Raw genomic sequence first — 21643 nt, 5'->3', positions numbered from 1 at the left:
CTGAATTTTGTCTAGCCAGGGATTATGTTTTAATGCCTTGCTCAACAAATTGTTACTCTAAAAGAATTTCTTATGCAAATTGTTATATATGAATTTGTTAGTGCATAAATGACTGTTTATGAAATATATGCTGAAATTCTAATCAGGATTTTTTTTAAATACCCTATAAAAAAGATTTTAACATTATTAAAACTTTTTGACAATTAGATCTACACTTTGAAGGAATAATTAAAATAAATTTTTTATAAAATAATTTAATTTTCCAGAACTGATTAGAAACAAATTATCGATCTAGTAGCCCAATAGAAGCATATTTATACATGTATGCAAGGTGAAGATAACGAACAGTGATCAATCTCATAATTCCTACAAGCAATACAAAATAGATAGTTGGGCAAACACGGACCCCTGGACACACCAGAGGTGGGATCAGGTGCCTAGGAGGAGTAAGCATCCCCTGTTGACCGGTCACACCCGCCGTGAGCCCCATATCCTGATCAGGTAAACGGAGTTATCCGCAGTCAAAATCAGTGTGCCAAGAACGGCTTAACAATCGGTATGAAACACGTCAGACAGCATTTGACCCAATGCGAGGTTGTATTGACGAACTAGATCGTTATAACGACCATAGAATTTGCGAAATGCTGACTTCAATCGAGACTGTTGAAATCCCTGTACCATCAACTTGTTTGTCAGAAGCTTACCTCGATTTAAAAACTGACTATACCCAGAACAAGCTATTGCATATCGAATTAGTTGAGATATATAAACACCATATGCAGGTGATAATGGAATATTGCTACATAAATGTGGGAAGTTGACGATGGAGAAGCTGAAATCATCCCGTTTGTCATACAGTTGAGTTGTCAGTTTGCCGTTAATGTCTACTTTCAATAAAATATCTAAGTATGAAGCAGAAGTGGACGACTCTGTGGTGTCCTTTATTTCGAACTCACAGGGATATATCAAATCGACATATGAATGAAAGCTATCATTGTTGATAGACAAAACGTCATCGATATATCTAAAAGTCGAATTGAAGGTCACAGCGAGAGATTTTGTCTTCTCACGTAGAAGTTTTTGAATAAATTCTGCTTCATATGAATATAAAAACAGGTCAGCTAACAAAGGAGCACAACTATCTTTTGTTTTAACTAATTTGTACACGAATGGCGCGCCATAATTCTCTAGATGGGATAACACCCCCCCCCCCTTTTCCCTTTGAATTCATTTTAATGAATTAAATTCGCTGTATACTTTGGCTATTTTTTAAAACAATGATATAGATTACACTTTTTAATCAAAATGATGCTTCAATAATGATACATTGAACGTAGGGAGCGAGATTCGCTCATGACCGACTAGGCGAGATCGGTAAGATCGCAGATCAATTTAGGTACAGATCTACATAGTTTGTAAATTCTATTTTCATAAAAAAAATTCTTGTATATTGGAAAAACTTACAAATTCATTCAATACCATATCATCAGCCTCTGATTCGGGTACTACATCGCTAACATCTATCCATTTCCCCCTCTCGTCTGACACTATGTACATTACAGTATTGTACATAGTGTGTCACCATGTGCGTGGTTCTGCCTGCTTGTCTGTAATTTTCTTTGTCTGCCACTCACTTGTGAGAATATCGGATGCAGACTGATCTATAACTGCCGTTTTACTTCTAATGAATCGCCCATGTATGTTTCTGGACTGCTTTAGAATAGACTAAATGCGACATCGTACAGTATGCGTCTTCGAGCTCGAGTTTGTTTACAATCGTAACGTCATCATGAATGTCGTAAATGAGAAAATAAGTGAAAAATTGTCATGTTTTAATTATTTTTTGTTAGTTTATTAACATTGCTTACAAATAAAAACAGATATTACATGTAATGTTCTTTTTTGTGCATACGAAATAAAACACACGCATCCCCTTAGTTACGAATTTAAAAAGTATGGAGACTCACTCGCGGTAAAAGTACCACGAGAGTACACCCTTAAGAAACTGTCATCTTTCCATAACACCTGTCTTAGGAGAATCTGCAAAATCTATTGGCCGAAAAAGATCTCTAATAAAGACCTATGGAGTAAAACATCTCAAAAGAGCATCCAATTCGAAATTAAACAACGCAGATGGAGGTGGCTAGGGCACGCCACGAGAATGAACAAAGCATGCCCAGCAAATGTCGCTCTCAGATGGACTCCTAATGGGAAAAGAAAGAGGGGAAGACCAAAAGAAACCTGGCGAAGAATGATAGATGGAGAGTTGAAAGAGATGGGATTAACCTGGAAAGAAGCAGAAAAGAAGCAAGGGACAGACAAGTGTGGCGGAAGCTGATATCAGCCCTATGTGCAGACATGCACGAAGAGGATTAAGTAAGTAAGTAATGTTGGCATAGACAAAAGCCAATGCGCCTTCTGAGCTTCCCCCATTCTTCTTCCGGGTGTTAATCTGCCCGTAGATTTCCCGCTTCTCACCAATACCTGCTCTATAATCAAATCAGTAGACAAACCTGACCAATACCGATCAGTTCTACATAAAACATGGTTTCCCTTTATGAAATGGTTATAAACCTCTGGGTGGATTTTGTCTAGGTCCTGCATTTGAGATAGATACAAATACACAGATTTAGCATACAGATTGTGACCTGCAGCTGTAAAATATGGCAACATTTCCTGCAATGTCGATAGAAGAAGCTGCCATTCCCCTGTCCTTTCTGCAACCAAGAAGCGTTTCAAAATGGCAACCATCTCAATAAATAACAGCCATAATTTTGATGTTTGAGATTGTTTGATTTCATTCATTTTATCTTGAATGCGATTCTCCAATGCAAGGTGAAGATAACGAACAGTGATCAATCCCATAACTCCTACAAGCAATACAAAATAGATAGTTGGGCAAACACGGACCCCTGGACACACCAGAGGTGGGATCAGGTGCCTAGGAGGAGTAAGCATCCCCTGTTGACCGGTCACACCCGCCATGAGCCCTATATCCTGATCAGGTAAACGGAGTTATCCGCAGTCAAAATCAGTGTGCCAAGAACAGCTTAACAATCGGTATGAAACACGTCAGACAGCATTTGACCCAATGCGAGGTTGTATTGACGAACTAGATCGGTTTAACGTCCATAGAATTTGCGAAATGTTGACTTCAATCGAGACTGTTGAAATCACTGTACCATCAACTTGTTTGTCAGTAGCTTACCTCGATTAAAAAACTGACTATACCCAGAACAAGCTCTTGCATATCGAATCAGTTGAGATATATAAACACCATATGCAGGTGATAATGGAATATTGCTACACAAATATGGGAAGTTGACGATGGAGAAGCTGAAATCATCCCGTTTGTCATACAGTTGAGTTGTCAGTTTGCCGTTAATGTATATTAATGCAGTGAAAACAGGATCATCAATAGCTTGCTGAACAGAAATGCCCTTCAAGCATAGACGACTGTATAACTCATCTGCTTTGTCTAAAATGGGATTTGCCTCCTTAAAGTCACTTTCAACTTCATCACACTGATTCAAACCAAATATATGCTTGTTCAGCGTGCATTGTATAGTGCAGTGTGTAAAAACATTATTGCTTGAAATGCACGGGGAAACTGCCTTCCCGCTTAACATATGACTAACAACGTTTGGGGCATATATGAGTTCTAGTATTTCTCTAAGCCCAGAGCCTGACATAATTCTTCCGATGCTGCCAAGAAAACTCATCTCTGCGTGGAAAACTCCAAGACGCACAACTATGTTGCTACATTCCTCACTGCTTGTCATCATAACTGCTTTCCAATACAATGGTTGATCAAACGTTATGATTAGAGTTTGATTATGTCATGAAGCTTCTTTAGAAACAAACATCAACATTGAAAAGATGCAATTCAGATCACTTCGGTTCAGATCAATCATGGGCAAAAACGTTATGTCTGAAACCCCTGATTATTGCCTTCTAGAACCATTTGCATCATTCCAGAGCAACCAGGCAGAGGTGATTTTAAGGCCAAACAACATTTCTCAATATGTCGATCTTCCAAGAAAAGTTCATGCTTTTATGAGGTCTCAGCTCTTGGAATTTATGTTGCGTGAACTTCTTGTAATTTTCCGCATTGAAGTAAAATAGGTTGATATGGCCAGATGCAATTAAGTCATCAGTAGCAACATCCAAGCGTTGAATGCGTAGAGGGTTTTTCTTTAACCCAAGAGACAAACAAGATATAATCCCCATACCATGAAAGGTCTATATTATCTGCTACAAACTGTAGACAATGTGGTTCGTCTAGAGGACAGGACTCTTGCTTTCATGAAATGACAGCAGATGATTCAAATTTCTTGACTTCAGAGTATGATGAACAAAACCCCATGCTGTTTAGTGTATCTGTTAGAAACCTGGATCCAAACATATGACTAGTCTTGGTCTTGTCCAATTGAATTAACTTTGGTAGATGAGACATTCTCAGAGAAGTTATGGTTTTCAGAAATGATGATAAACTGTCTAGTAAATGACCCTCTTTTGATAGAATATCCTGAACACTGGGATAGAATGCTTTATTTACCGGCATGTTTCATATATCATTCTTGATAAGTGTTGCTGCTGTTTTTATCAGAAACCTTTTATTTTCTTCGTCGGACTTTAGAACGTCTGATTCCTTATAGAAATTATGCAATATGGTTGCGACATTCTGACGAAATGTAACTACATTTTCTCTACCGTTTAATTCAGTTATTATGATGGATATACCATAATGCTCCTTCAATTTGATTTTCATGTGTTGATGGGAATATGCCTCTTCTCCAGAGAGACTTTTCATGTGGTCTACTAGATCTTTGATTGTTGTCTGTTCGTCGTCATTTTCTTCCACGTATTTTGTCACTTGTAAGAAAAGTTTGTGGCTGGTATTTGGCCAACCTTGTGAATAAGATGCATTTTATTTGCATGTTGAAAACGCCTCTGACACTATTTTCCCTGACAGAAAATTACCAATGCAAGTACTATGATAAATGGCATCAGCCGCATGAAGGTCCCTAGCAAATTCTGTCCTACATTTAACTTCGACTGCCCATTCATCGTTTCTATCCTTGCATATCTGTTCAAAAGTTGATTGAAAATGTGTCGTTTGAACCAAGTGTACATCATGTTTTTTTCCGTTTTGCATGGTTTTCCGCAAAATAGACAGTCTTCTTTGAAATTAAATTGCTTTTCTGATCCAACTAATTTAATCACCTCTTTCAGAGCTTGCATTGTTAATACCAATGCTTTCCTTTTCCCGTAATTCAATTGTTTCCCATGTACCTAGATCTTTGTTGCAGAAAACACAGAAATCCATTTCTATATTCATTCAATTCAGCAGATAAAACTTTTGTGCTTTGATTTTTTTAATTACATTGTGAATTGTTGAATATTATTTAAAAAATTGTTTTATCCTTTGATATACAAGAAATCTTAAATTTCTGACTAAAAATATTCTAAATCGAAACCGGATTTTATAAATTGCCTTGAAATTTGTTGTTTTACCTTATATGCGTATATAATACATAACAAGAGGCCCACAGGCCTTATCGGTCACTTGAATACTAGTGAAAAAGTATCACTACTTCCATGGGCTATGAAATCTAGAAAAAAATTCCTGTTCTGAATATCTAAGCTAAATTCTAATGTTCAGCAACAATATAAAACAAGATGTCTTCTTAGAACTTCACTGCCTTCAAAAGTGCATACACTGATGAAAGGCTTTAAATAATAGGTGTATTAACATTAAAACATCAAAACATATGGCTAATTTGGACTCATCCTTAAGTCATAACCCTGGGTTTTGATTGAATTTCACCATTTTTTGTATATCCTTTTCTGCTATTCCTAAGTCTGCATTTAGATTTTATACAGTATCAGCAAACGTACACATAAATACTATATACTAAGTTTGGCCCCACCCTTGGGTCAGAACCCTTACTCTGGGGATCATCAAATTTACAATTTTGGTAAAAGACCACCTCCTCTATCCATTTAGTTTCACTTTAGTATCAACAGCACTAAAGAAGATGTTATTTAAGTGTCTTACACATAAACACTATATAACAAGTTTGGCCCCACCCTGGGGTTAGATCCAATTTTGGGTAGTTTTTGCCCCGCCCCTAAGGCCCCAGCAGGGGTGCAGGAATCCTGAAATTTACAAGTTCCAAAGACGCTTAATACCAAATATTAAAAGAATTGGAATGATAGTTATCAAGAAGAAGTTAAAAATGTCTATTGTTCACACATTTAATAACTGACCATTTTGGCCCCACCCTGATACCAAAACCACTACCCCTGGGATCATCAAATTTACAATTTTGGTAAAGGACTACCTGTTTTTTCTAAATATTTATTTAGTTTCAATATAGTATCAACAGCACTAAAGAAGATGTTATTTAAGTGTTTTACACATAAACACTCTATAACAAGTTTGGCCCCGCCCTGGGGTCAGAACCCCTACCCTGGGGATCATGAAATTTACAATTTTGGTAAAAGCCTTCTTCCTCTCCATCACCATGCATTTAGTTTTGCTTACACGTGTGCGGTTTTTGAGAAGATTTTTGAAAATTGGTCAATTTTGAACAGTTTTTGCCCCGCCCCTAAGGCCCCATGAGTGCTGGAGACCTGAAATTTACAATTTATGTTGCCCTTGTTTCAAAGATACTCCATATCAAATATGAAAAGAATTGGACTGGTAGTTATCAAGAAGAAGTTAAAAATGTTCAATTGTTAACGCACGACGGATGACGGACAATGCACGACAACCGATTGCAATAAGGTCACCCATATGGCTCACCATAGATTTTTTTCTCAAGCGTATGCAGGTAATTTAATTTTGGACATCTGCTATAAAATTATTGATCTAATGTATTTCTGCTGGTAAAGATCTGGAATCGGGCAATGAACGATTGTTTTGATACACAAATTTAACTAGTTGCCCCCTACTTGGCCCGAATTTATGTCATTAAATACTTACGCCTAGCATCAAATAAACATTAAGAGACCCATGAACACCATTTTGATGTACTTACGTGACATAAATGTATATAATATTATATAATGTTATATAATATCTTTCTCAACTAACAATGACCATGCTTTCACAGCGTGTCTCATGGACTTGTGTCATCATGACATCATATTCTGTGTATGGAGGACGAACCGTAGCATAAATGAAAATTCAAATTTTACGGTTCGTGGTCATAATAAAGACCCCCTTTTGAAAATCTTCCGTAAACTATATTTTTGTATATTTTCAATATGTTATTATGACTATATTGTAGTATAACTTAAAGCAATAAATCCTTTTGTAGCAATTTTCTTGAGGTCATTTTCTAGATTGACTAGACTACAATGTTAATGTATGAATATAAAGAATCGAAAGTATCCGAAATGCAGAATTTGAAATAAAGGTTGAACAGTTCGTTCCCATCTTTGACCAAAGCATTCCGTTCTTGCCGAGAACTGTTCCATTCAAACCATTCAGCGTTTGTTCCCCAAACAAAACTGTCATTCCCAAACCATTCAGCATTCGTTCACTGTTCAACTGGTGTAGTACTTCGCTTCAGGGTCTGTATATTCCTACTTACCTGCCCTGTAAGATTCATCCAGCCGTGGAACTTTCGACTCCAAGCTTCCCTTATAAAGAATTTGTCTTTTGGTTCTTCCTGAAATACAGAGGAGATGCACATTTCAATTTGCTGACATTAATACGCTCTTTCATTAAATATGTGCAAGAAGAAAATTAATCAAAATACAGAGATGGTGACAACTTTTGGGGTAAATTTATCAAAGGTCTGATGAAATTCATAGTAGTGTTTTTTTCAAGAATCTTTCATATACTGATATCACCAGCTTTTGACATGTGCATGCCATTGGCTTACCTGCTGAGAATGATTTTATCTGAGTTAAGTTTTCATCAGTTGACGTCCCTGGTGTGTCTGGCAAATCTTCTGTCTTTAATCGTTTGTGTGATTCCACTGATGACTGCTTTTGTTTACGTTTTGCAGAATCTTTCAACCCACTTTTGCTCACTTCAATTACATTAAGATACTAGTAATTTAAAATTAGCCAAAGATCACCAATAAGAGGTCCACAGCCCTGAGTATTAGTTAAAAGTATTACTACTCCCAAGGGCTATGAAATACATAAAATAAATTCATGTTTTGCATATCTAAGCTAAATTCTGATACCAGTATTCAGCAAAGTTAAAGCCCGTTAGGGAAGGGGGTCATGAAATTTAAAATTTCTGTCTCCTTCACCTACAGATGATACATACTAAATCTGGTCAAGATTGGCCGAGTAGTTTCTGGGAAGAAGTTGTTAACAGACGACGCACAACGGACCAGACCAATAGCAATAGGTCACCTGAGTGACTCAGGTGACCTAAAATGACACATTCAGCAAATGGCAAATCATATTTGACCTTTAACCTAATATATGAACTTGACATACTTTACTTTAAGACAAAAGATTGCTTATACATGTGTCCAAATATCTGGTTTCTACTAGTTACACAACAAAAGTTAACTGTTACTTCATAATATACAATTAAATCTAACAAAGATAAAATAAATACATTCAAGATAAACTCCCAGACCTCCAATATATTGGCTGTCTTCCATATTTTTCAGAACATTGCTAAATACATGCCATGGATCATATAAGTTGGTTCAGAACATCATTGACTATTAGTGGACATGGAGATTTCATTGATTAAATTAATTAATTTTTATTTAAAAGAAGAATAGATACAAGTGAAAACTGACTTTACAGGTGTTTGGTACTACGTACTTAATAAGAATACATATGTACTGGGAAACTTAATTACTCTGTAATAATGACTATTCGTTGATTTCTGTAGTAATAATTACTTACTGATTTCTGCTGTTAGTTCGTTATCATTCAGATAAATCATCAAATCCTCAGCATGTAGATTAAAACTGGCCAGATATGGAGGGTAAAGCAACACAGATAGGATTAGTTTCCTAATCTCTCCTCTCTCAGAATCCTGCTTGTAGAGGTCATAGCCTCTCTCTGAGGAAAAGGTCAACTTCAGCAGTAAGCTGCCCTGTGAACACTCTAATTCAGCACCATACTTTTTCTTTAACTTCAAAATAAAGTTGAAAAATCTTTCTAAAATTTCCATCCGGTTTTTTTTAAAATTCGCATAATCTATTATTTTCTGTCGTAATACTTCAAAAAATGTGTGAGACACTAATGTTGATCTCTCTTCCTTGTTCTCGCGTATGAATTTCTCTACTGTTTGATACAGTCGTTCTATGTCCGAGTCCGAAGACCCTTCAGTGATGCAGTTCATCATGTAGTTCAGAATGGAAATGCTTGTGTCAATTAATGTTTCAGCAAACTTCCTCTTTCGTGGATTCCTGGATTCAATTCTCACAGTTTCCTCTACACAGGGAGCTACAATAAAACACACAAATACTGCAATCTGCTACAACAATGTGTGATTTCTTTTAAGGAGAGTCAATGAATATTTGGTTCTAATCTGTGTGTATATGAAACTAATGATATTGAAGCTTCTATCTTCATTAAGTTTGACATTTCAAATTTTAAAGCTTTGTCAACTAAATTTGGAGGTTTGAAATTTTGGGATCAATATGCTGATTGAGACACGACTTTGTTGCATCAATGATCTTAAGAGTTTTGGGGATATAAACAATAGCAAATGTAAATACATGTACCGGTATATGGAATTAAAAATCTCTCCAAATGAATTATTGTTCTCTCTATGACTGAATTGTTGCACTTTCTAATTTATTATTTTTGCCTCAGATACATTCAAATAATTAAAGACTGCTATAATCTGTGTACAAAATTCCAGGGCACCGTGTGCCCGAGATGCACTAAATTGAGAGCGGACTTACAAATTTTACTTTGTATCAGTCTGCTTGGACACATCAATTTCATCTAGAATCCTACATGTATTTGGTTCGAAGTAATGCTTATTTTTATATCTTACACTTTAAACAGCTTGTGGTGATTTCATGGTCAAATCTGTTAATACATATAGCAATTAATTATAGAATTTTGGACCAGTGAATATGAAATTTAGACTTGTTTGACCACTTGCAAATGTAGAAATGTCTGTGTTGATAAAGTTGTTCAAATCAGTTGAATTCAGATCCAAAAGATGACTATCATGATGTGGATAGCTCTAATTATGCTCAATTATTTGGAAGTGAAAATGAACAAAATTAGAATATTAGTCTTATTATGGGTTACATTTCAAATTCTAGCTTATATGAAACAAGAAATGTTTGTAAAACATATATGCTCCTCTTAGCTGTGTCATATGTATACTCAGTGTACTCATGAAAATGTTTATACTACCAGTCAAAGTCTGGAAGCACCAGGGGCATTAAGGGCACTGACTTGTATAAATGTAAGCTGTCAATGTGTTGCTTCTTTATTGTATTTTATCAAATTATGGTGAAAGGTTAAGGTAGAATAATCCCCTCTTCTTTGAAGGTCGTGCTGACATCAATCACATATTAGTGTACCTTTCTACTACATTGTGTAGCTGACATTAAATGCATGGAGTACATCACTGCACTTGGTGATTTTTTGAACTGAAAATCACCAGAAGTATCTAATACCAATGACCAACTCATGATATTGGGCAGATACCAATTGTTTATTGTACTACATTGACCTTTGACCTTCTGACCTGAAAATCATTAGGCATCATCTACTACTCATAACCAACCTGCATATGAAATTTGAGTTTTGACCTGAAATTCAATAGAGCCATCTTCTACCAATAACTAACCACTGTATGAAATATCATCATTATCAGAGAAATATTGAGTGGACTCCAAATGTACAGAGTACTGTATAGCACTTATTGACCTTTGACCTTTTGATTTGAAAAATGCCCCAAAAAATCAAGATACTGAGCGTACAATGTCTTCCTGTATCCAAAGTGGATTGACCCTTAACCTTTGACCACTTGACCTAAAAATCAATAGGGATATTCTACTCCTTAGAATGTACCAGTGTACCAAGTTTGGTGTCAATCAAGCAAATAATTCTTAAAATATTACTACATGTATGATCAGTTTGACCCTTGACTATGTGAACCCCAAATAGGAGTCATCTATTCATTATAATGTTCCTGTGTACCAAGTTTGATGTCTGTCAAGCAAAGGGTTCTCAAAATATTGAGTGGACAGTATTTTTCTATGTCAAGAGTGGATTGACCCTTGATCTTTGAACATGTAACCTTAAAATCAATAGGGGTCATCTACTCCTTAGGATGTGCCAGAGACAAATTTTGATGTCTATTAAAGGACACATCTCGTGTTTTCAAAGTATACAGAATTATATGCATTTTGTCTTCCTTATGCTTATAGAAATTAATTGTAATAGTTCGTTCGCTGAAGTATTGCGATAATTAGCCACAATACGGACTTAAATCTAAGCCCCGATTTCAAAAAGCCTAGTTAATCAGATAGGTAGTCACGTGGTACAGTGACGTCATATGCGACCTTCGTCGATCAACTTGTTGTAAAAGGAGTGTTAGATATTTTTAAAAACTCGGGTTTTAGGGGCCTAATTATTTACCATGGATAACATTTATTTCGATGTTGACAAATTTCCCGAGTCTTTATCTTTTAGCCACCAGTGCATACAAATAGGGACCCAAATGTAGCGAGGAAAGCGAGTATGAAATCTGCATAAATTTGCGAGTAAATAATGTTTACATGGGATCACTGTCTAAACACAATTTGGTAATGCCATTTCTGTAAACAACTGTAATTAGCGTTGTTGCTTTTCTAAAATAAACAGTGCAATTATTAAATTTATTTTTGGAGAAGTTAGATAGGCCTAAATTATGATACGATTATGTATCATTGACAACTATAGACCTACTGCCACGGGTGCATTTCAAAAATAATAATAATAATAATAATGATCAAACTTAATTTGAAAATCACAATATTTTTAAATTATTTTATTAAAGCAATTTTATTAGGCTTAATCATTATTTTTTGTTATCAACACATTGTGAGCGCGGCGTGCTGTTGTTGTAAACACGTACGCGTTCCTTAAAAAAAATGAAAGCATTATAATTCAATTCAAAGTCGGGAAATATTATATTTTATTATTTATAATTGAAAGTTCAATTATCTTTTATCTTTAAATTTCTCTTTTTTAAAACTACCAGTTGGTAGACACTGCAAGCAAAGTTCTGCCTATATGTTGTTACAAGGTGAAGGTCAGTTGGTGCGAGTGTGTATTGAATTTGAGAGCAGAACGGAAAGCATATGCCGTAGGCCTATATGTAACAGTGCGTAGCTTCGATAGAACCATTTTCTCGCAGTTTGTCTACGTCTTTGTCCAAGTGCTTGTTTGAAAAAGTACAGGGACAAATTCTACTGGGGGTTTTTATGGCAAAGTCGTTGTGCCGACAAAATATATTCACGTCTTGTCCCTCATACCTTCCTTCGAAAATTGAAAAAAACACAGTCCAAATCCTCTCTACTGACAGCAAGTACACCCTTAAACGGCTCAAAACACCCTAATGCAGTGTTATTTACAAGCTGTTAATGTGATAATTGTTTGTTTGTCAATTAAATCTAATCTGTTTATGAAATGGCTTTCAACTGTTTTCAAATCTTCTCGCTCGAGGTCGCATATGACGTCACAGATAATGGCGCGTAAAATATCGAAGAAAATATGCATATCGCAAGATTTGAATTTCATCGCTTTCATACTCGAAAACTACGCAAACTGTTTAATTTAAAATACATGTAAAGTAGTTTTAGGCATGAAATGAATTAATTTTGCTGAAAAGATTAAAAAGTTTAAAAACATGCGATGTGTCCTTTAAGGAAAGGGTTCTCAAGATATTGAGCAGACAGTGTGCAATTATTTATTGCGATCCAAAACCCCCGGAGAGGGTACAAGACTGTAACAAATAATACAATAATAAATTGTACATTTAAAATACAACAATACAGTTATATCATAAAAATGTGTTTCCTAAAGCAGTCGGAACAGTTTTCAATAATAAGACAAATTGCCCCAAAATAATAGCAAAGGGTATGAAATTACATTAAACGCCATTTTGATACATGTTATACACAGCGTCCTTGATAACCAAAGTAAGAATCATGAAATTTTACATTAAAATCACCTACAACACAGCTGACAGATAATATGCATACTAAATGAACATTATTTAAGGTTATAAAATCAGGGATGCATCAAAATACTTACTCCGTGCAGAGCCAAACACCTATTTCTAAATAAAAACATATTTGTCCCATGTGCTTTTTGGCGTACATCCGGGTGAGTAAATTTCTAAAGTACAAAACCAAAATGGTCAAACATAAAAATCCGGAATTGTGTAACACTACACTCCCCTCCTGATTTTACTAAAAATCACTATTATTTAAAGGTTTACCAAGAAAAGAATATTCCATACAGAGAATTAAGACACAATTAAAATGACAAAAATTGTGTCCCACATTTAAAAAAGGAAAATTAATTTACAAAAAAGTTATCATAAGTCTGACAATTCAAATACTTGCAAATTTTTACAAACATCAACTGTTCAAAATGACTTTATTGAGTCACTGAGAAAGTAACAGCACAAGTTGATGAATTGGACGAATATATGTTTTCCTGTCCTTTCCAATACGAATTTGGACTTTCCGTACACGATTGTCCTCACTGGGGTAAATTTGCTCGACGATAGCTATGGGCCAACTATTTCTGTGTGCTTGGTCATCTCGCATAAGAACTATATCCCCTACTTTAAGGTCGCTTTCAACAGATGTCCATTTGCGTTTGACTTGAAGTCCGGAAAGATATTGCTCACGCCACTTTTTCCAGAACTCCTGTGCAAGATAAACAACATGTTTCCATTGGGCGCGATATGCATCTTTGATATTAAGTTCAGGTAGGTCATTAGGAAGAGAATCTATCTTCTGTGTGAGCAGAATGTTGGGTGTCAGTACGGCGGAATCCTCAGGATCTGACGAAACAGGAATTATGGGCCTTGAATTAATGATGGAACATACTTCTGCCATGAACGTAGTAAGTATCTCATGAGTGATTCCTTTGGAGTTGGTGCGCAATAACATTGCATCCAAAATTCTTCTGGTTGTCCCGATCATCCTTTCCCACGCTCCTCCAAAATGTGAAGCATGGGGAGGGTTAAAAACCCATGTCACACGGTTTTGGTTTAAGAATGTTCTCACAGAAGGGTCCTCTACAAAAATAGAATCTATCCCCATTTCTTGAGCAGCTCCAACAAAGTTGGTCCCTCGATCTGATCGAAATTGTCGAACTGGGCCTCTTATTGCTATAAACCTTCTAGCTGCGTTTATAAATGAAGAGCTACTAAGTTCTTCTACCACTTCAATGTGTATAGCACGGCACACAAGGCAGGTGAATATTATTCCCCATCTCTTCGGATTGAGCTGACCACCCCTAGAACGTCTGACAACAACAGTCCATGGGCCAAAGGTGTCCACACCCACGAAAGTGAATGGTGGTGAAGGCGTAATTCTCTCCTCTGGTAAATCTGCCATAACTTGTTCACCAAATCTTCCCCTGAGTTTTCTGCATAAAATGCATCGATATATGTGGGAAGTAACTTGTCGTTTCATTCCTATGATCCAGTATCCTGATGTTCGAATTTTACCTTCCGTGAGGTGACGTCCTCTCCAATGTGGTGCTTTCTTGGAATTATGACTGGATGAAAGTCTAATGCATCTGCTGCTTTATAACGTTTTAAACGTCCTCCCACGCGCAATATACCATTGTCATCTAGAATTGGGGTAAGTGGAAGAATAGCACTTGACTTTGGGATATTCCTCCCCTCCTTAAGAGCACTAATTTCCTTAGAAAAACATGACCATTGAACTTCTTTCAACACAAATATCTCTGCTTCTAACAGTTCATGGCTTGTAAGTGTTGATCCAAATGGTTTGGATTGTTCAAGTGAATTTGAGAAATACTTAGCCAATCGTTTCAAATGAGCAATTGCACGAAGAAGTGCATAGAGATCGGAAAATCTTTCAAAGCGGTGAACACCTAGAGTGTTTTGTGAAGCGCAAGTGGTTTTAGAAGCATTTATCAAGGGTCTGACTTCGATATCAGAACTTGGATCAATCAACTGATAGTCTATGGCAGATGTCACAGCTGAACTGATGTCATGTAAAAACATAGGTCCTTGGATCCAAGCACATTGGGTAATGTCGGTTGCAGCAATAGATCGTGTGGCAATATCGGCTGGATTTTCTTCTGATGATATATAAGTCCATTGGTTTGGAGATGTTGACTGACGGATCATATCCACACGATTACTGACGTAGACATAAAAACGACGACGTTCGTTATTTATATATCCCAACACAATTTTACTGTCCGTGTACATAGTCGTGGAGTCAAGGTCAAGTGACAAGTGCTGAGTAACAGTATCCTTGATATTGCATGCAAGTACTGCCGCACATAATTCTAAGCGCGGAATGGTATGACCATGTGTGGGCGCTACTCTGGACTTGCCAAGTACAAAACTTATGTGATGGTCTCCATTAACGTCAAAAATTCTGAGGTAAGCTACTGCACCTATAGCCCTAGAAGATGCATCGGAGAATACATGTAGTTCTCTGCGGGTGACCTGATTGGACACAAGATTAGCGTAACATCTAGGTATGACGACTGATTCAAGGTTTATTAGCGATTCCTTCCAGTCCCTCCAACGTGTAGAGAACTCCTGAGAAAGTGGTTCATCCCAGTCGGTTACTGTAGACATAACATCTTGGAGAATGAACTTCCCTCCGATAGTCACTGGTGACACAAACCCAATAGGGTCGTATAAACTGTTGATAGTAGCTAATAGACCCCTTTTTGTGAATGGTCTGTCATTGCAATATACTCGAAAAGTGAAAGAGTCTTTGAATACGTCCCAACTTACTCCTAAACTGCGATGTAAGGATGCCTCACTTAAGTCTAGATTAATGTCGATGACCTCCTTGGCAAGGTCTTCCGTAGGGAAGGACTTGATCACATTAAGAGAATTTGATGATACTTTGTGCAACCGAATGTTTCCTTCCTCCTTCAAGATAGTCTGAGTACGAGAGAGTATACTAATGGCTTCTTCACAGGTGTCTACAGACATTAAAGCATCGTCAACGTAAAAGTTGTTGAGAACAAAGCTTTTCACATCTTCATCTGCTGTAGATACACATTTGCGGAGTCCAAATGTTGCCACTGCCGGCGAAGGACTGTTGCCGAACACATGTCTTGTCATACGGTACTCTATCATCTCCTGACTTGGTTCATTGTCCTTGTACCACATGAACCTAAGGTAGTTACGATGGTCATCGGGGACAGAGAAGCGATAGAACATTTGCTCTATATCAGCTGTTATCGCCACAGGGCCTTGTCTAAATCGCAGAAGAATTCCTAGGAGTGAGTTCACTAAATCTGGTCCTGTTAAAAGAACATCATTAAGACTGACGCCTCCATATTTTGCAGATGAGTCAAATACGCAGCGAATATTCCCAGGTTTTTTGGGATGATACACAGCGAAAAGTGGTAAATACCAACATTCAGTACTGGCATGCAATTCTGGTGCTTCTTCAGCATGTTCGCAATCAAGAATTTTCTTCATAAAGCCTATAGCGTGTTTCATTTTTTCAGGGTTTCGACGCAAATTTGCATCCAACATGCGAGCTCTTTTCATTGCTTGTGGCTTATTGTTAGGAAGATATTGACGGTTTTGCCGGAAAGGCAATGGAGCTGTCCAACATCCGTCCTGACCTTTGTACATCTTCTTGTCCATAATTTCTAAAAATTGCTTGTCTTCATATGAAAGACCTGGAGTATCATCATCCTTTCTTTTCTCAAAGATGTGATCATTTGCAACATGCATGTTACTCATGCAGGGTTGAAACATTGTCGTTCGTCCATCCTTCAATGTGAAAGTTTTCATAACAGATATTTCATCTGGTTTGTGGCTTGTACCTAGACACACATCGCCAATTATGACCCAGCCTAGCCGAAGTCTTTGTGCAAATGGTGCATGAATAGGCCCTAGTCTCTGTTCAAGAATGTGGTGTGCAGGCAGCAAGTCTCGTCCTAAAAGCAAGAGTATCTGGGATTCATCTCTTATAGGTGGTATAGCGTCCGCTAAGTCACTTAGATGTGAATGTACTTTTGCTGCTGATGGCGAGGGGATTTCATCTCTTTGATCCGGTATCTGATCACACTCAATAAGCGTGGGTAGTTTCATCTTACATGATGAATCGAATGACTCAATGATAAGGTTAGAGCACCTACGGCCATACTCTGTTGACAATCCAGAGCAAGATGAAAGAGAATATGGCAATTCAGGTCCTGATATTCCAAAATGATCAAAGAGTGATGATCTCGCTAATGAACGATTACTCTGTTCATCGATTATCACATATAATTCAAGAGCACGGTCTCGCTGTCCATCTTGGTAAACTCGAGCAAGTAATGTTTTGGCACATGATCTGCTTGATCCTGATAAGGTTGTATACCTTGTGGTCACTTCATGTTCCAGTGATGACAAACAGTTATTCGTTTGTTCCATAAACTGAATCCTGTCCTCATGTAAGGCTGTCGGATGAGTAGACTTACATATACCACATTTCACAGTTGAACGACAGTGTTTTGCTAAGTGAGGCTTGTGGCCGCAACACTTGAAGCACAGTCCTTTACTGGAGAGAAATTCCTTCCGCTCCTGTATTGGTTTTTGACGAAATTGGAAGCACTTATTTAGGCTATGAGATGTTTTATGCAAGGGGCATAGTGGTCCTTTGACTTCCTGTTCTGTAGGTATGTCAACTTTTTTCACGCTTACAGAGATGGGGCGTGTACCATATTCACTTTTCACTTGTTTCGATTTGTATGAGTCCTCAAATGCAAATGAAGGATCATTTTTTCGTCTAGCCATCTTTTCCAGAAAAGTCACAAACACGTGAAATGGTGGGTATGCTGTATCATTTTCCTCCTTGTATCTACTAGCCTCTGTAGTCCACCTCTCTTGCAACTGATATGGAAGCTTAGCTACAATCAAATTAACTCCTGCTGATGAGTCATATGATGCAAATAAGTTTTTGAATTGATCCTCATTCTTCAGTGAGTCAATCTCTACCACAATATCAACAAGTTCATACAGACGCTTGAAGTCTTTGTTTGTAATTTTCGGAAAAGATAACAGTTTCTGTTTGACGGAAGATTCGACCATCTCAGGTCGCGCATAACGATCTGACAATCTCTGCCAAATTCTGTCTTTAGCACAATTTGGGTCACTGTAATTTGCAGAGCGAATAGTTATTGCTGACTTCTTTGACTCTGGTCCTAAGTAACGAATAAGCAGATCTACTTCCTCTGCTGCACTAAGGTTGAGTTCACTCACTACATCTCGGAATGTTTTTTTCCAGGAACCAAATGATTCAGGTCTATCATCAAAATCATGGATTCTTTTCAGCAGCATATCTTTTTTCACAATATATTTCGAAAACTCGATGCAGATATTTTCCTCCCTCTTCACAAATGGTGTAGCTTCAGGGTTGAGAGGAGTATCATTTTTCGGCAGAACTCTGTTGGCATTCATATCTAGAGCACAATCATTCAGAGTCTTGTATTCATTAACAGGGTGATCCGCGAGAACTGGTACTCGAATTTTTGAAATGTTTGTTTGAGATAAATGTTCATGATCCTGTAACTGGACATCATGTACATACTGTCTAGTTCGCGTTTTAACAGTATTTGATAATTCAGGGTCACTCACACTTGAATTCGAATCTGCCACATCGAGAAATTCATCCATTGCACTAAGACCTTGCGCACATTCTTCTAACTGCCTTTCACTTTCAAGAATCTTTAGTTTGGCATTCAGATTTGCTTGTTCTCTAAGAATATCAGCTTCCTTTTCAGCAAATTTTAATCGAACACGAGCTTCCTCTAATTTGGCCTTTTGTTTCACATACAGGGAGCTGACATGTGAATGTGTTGATGACAAATGTTTCGATTTGGCACTTAAGTGTGACTTAATAGATTGTGCCTTTGAATGAGAATTTTCCTTCCTAATGGGGGATGACTGTTTGTTCATGTTAGGTTCAGTAAAAACAGGAACTATTTTATCCAGACTTTCACTCTTCATGTGCTCTGTTTTAAGTGGATCATGTGTTGATTTCCACTCCAGTTCTTTTATCTTGTCATGAATAAAAGACATCAAAACTTCTTTCATGGAATACGCATTATTTTTCTCGGTGTCACTTTGCTCTGATCGTACACTGACAAGATAGTCACAAAATTCAGTGTAAACATTTAAATAATGTTCAGATTGTTGCTTAAGTTCATTTATCACTGCAACAGGGGGATAAGATACTGCCGAGGCAATGATAGAGTCCAATGTTTGTTGTATTTCATGTAATGAAAGTTTATATTTCTTAACATGACCTTCATAAACCTCAAGTCCTTTGTCTGTGAGCGAGCGTTGTTGTCGCAGCTCTGTTTTCTCAGAAACACCGCCGGATGCCATCATGAGAATTCCAGGGAATCCGTGAAGTTGGTTCTATTAGGATCTTGTACTGTGCAATTATTTATTGCGATCCAAAACCCCCGGAGAGGGTACAAGACTGTAACAAATAATACAATAATAAATTGTACATTTAAAATACAACAATACAGTTATATCATAAAAATGTGTTTCCTAAAGCAGTCGGAACAGTTTTCAATAATAAGACAAATTGCCCCAAAATAATAGCAAAGGGTATGAAATTACATTAAACGCCATTTTGATACATGTTATACACAGCGTCCTTGATAACCAAAGTAAGAATCATGAAATTTTACATTAAAATCACCTACAACACAGCTGACAGATAATATGCATACTAAATGAACATTATTTAAGGTTATAAAATCAGGGATGCATCAAAATACTTACTCCGTGCAGAGCCAAACACCTATTTCTAAATAAAAACATATTTGTCCCATGTGCTTTTTGGCGTACATCCGGGTGAGTAAATTTCTAAAGTACAAAACCAAAATGGTCAAACATAAAAATCCGGAATTGTGTAACACTACAGACAGTATCTTCCTATGTTCAGAGTGGATTGACCCTTGACCTTTTGACCTGAAAATCAATAGGGGTCGATCCTCTTCTATTCATAACCAATCCACATATAAAATATCATTATGATCAAATGAAAAGTTTTCAAGATATTGAGTGGAGAACATTATGGTCTACGGACCGACATACCAACCGACCGACAGATGCAAAGCAATATGCCCCTCTTATTTGAGCATGTTGAAGGGGGACATAAAATCATATATTTATTATATACATGAATTCTGTGGATATGATGGTTTGTAGCAGGCCTGAAAGACTTGTAGAGTATATTTATTATATACATGAATTCTGTGGATTTGATGGTTTGTAGCAGGCCTGACAGACTTGTAGAGTATATTTATTATATGTACATGAATTCTGTGGATTTGATGGTTTGTAGCAGGCCTGACAGACTTGTAGAGTATATTTATTATATACATGAATTCTGTGGATTTGATGGTTTGTAGCAGGCCTGACAGACTTGTAGAGTATATTTATTATATACATGAATTCTGTGGATTTGATGGTTTGTAGCAGGCCTGACAGACTTGTAGAGTATATTTATTATATACATCAAATCTGTGGATTTGATGGTTTGTAGCAGGCCTGACAGACTTGTAGAGTATATTTATTATATACATGAATTCTGTGGATTTAATGGTTTGTAGCAGGCCTGACAGACTTGTAGAGTATATTTATTATATACATGAATTCTGTGGATTTGATGGTTTGTAGCAGGACTGACAGACTTGTAGAGTATATTTATTATATACATCAAATCTGTGGATTTGATGGTTTGTAGCAGGCCTGACAGACTTGTAGAGTATATAAATTTATTATATACATCAATTCCGTGGATTTAATGGTTTGTAGCAGGCCTGACAGACTTGTAAAGTATATTGTAGTTAGCTCTGCTGGTCCATCTCATTTGTTTCTGAGTTCCCAATGCTGCTATAATTATTTGGATCTATCTTAGCATGATATTCCAGTTAATATTATAATCTCCTGCAAATGAGTAGCACTGAAATACAATAATAATGTGTCCAGCTTTAAAGTTTGCTCTTCGTTATTTGTACAGTGTTAAAGCTATGGTTTTTATGTCCAATCTATTTCAATGTTTTAGCTTTAGGCTTTAATCCCTGCAATTTTAATACATAGTTTTGCTCAAAAGTGAAAATTAAACTGCAGCAAAAATGAGGCTGTATTTCATATTGGAAAGGTGTTTCGATCAACTACCTGGAAGATTTGACAAAATATATAAACATTATTTTTTGATAATCAATCAAACATGCCTGTGTAATTTACCTCTTTCTTGGATGACCTTTTGTAATAGTTCTCTCGTACTTTTCTCATCAGCACAGAGATTTTTAATTTTCTCGAGGTATGTGCTTTCCATCTCCATGTCAATAGAACGTACTTCAGCCTCCTGCAGGCTTTGGACATAGTTCTTGCCAAGCAAGGTCTGCATTCTTTTGCAAATGTCTGAAATATTGGACCAGTGTT

The 21643-nt window shown here is 36.8% G+C and overlaps 1 protein-coding gene across 1 annotated transcript; it reads right to left on the bottom strand.

The window, feature by feature from the left end:
• Positions 1-14659: 14659 nt before the first annotated feature.
• Positions 14660-19567, bottom strand: LOC130053872 (uncharacterized). Its single transcript, XM_056161503.1, has one exon. It carries the CDS (start codon positions 19565-19567, stop codon positions 14660-14662), a length of 4908 nt encoding a protein of 1635 aa, XP_056017478.1.
• Between the last annotated feature and the right edge of the window lie 2076 nt (positions 19568-21643).

The sequence above is a fragment of the Ostrea edulis genome, chromosome 4, assembly GCF_947568905.1.
Source record: "Ostrea edulis chromosome 4, xbOstEdul1.1, whole genome shotgun sequence".
NCBI classification, from domain to species: Eukaryota; Metazoa; Mollusca; class Bivalvia; order Ostreida; family Ostreidae; genus Ostrea; species Ostrea edulis.
This window is presented reverse-complemented; position numbering and strand designations above follow the sequence as displayed.

Coding starts and splice junctions, on each gene's coding strand:
- LOC130053872 (XM_056161503.1), bottom strand. CDS start 19,567: ATGGCATCCGGCGGTGTTTCTGAGAAAACAGAGCTGCGACAACAACGC.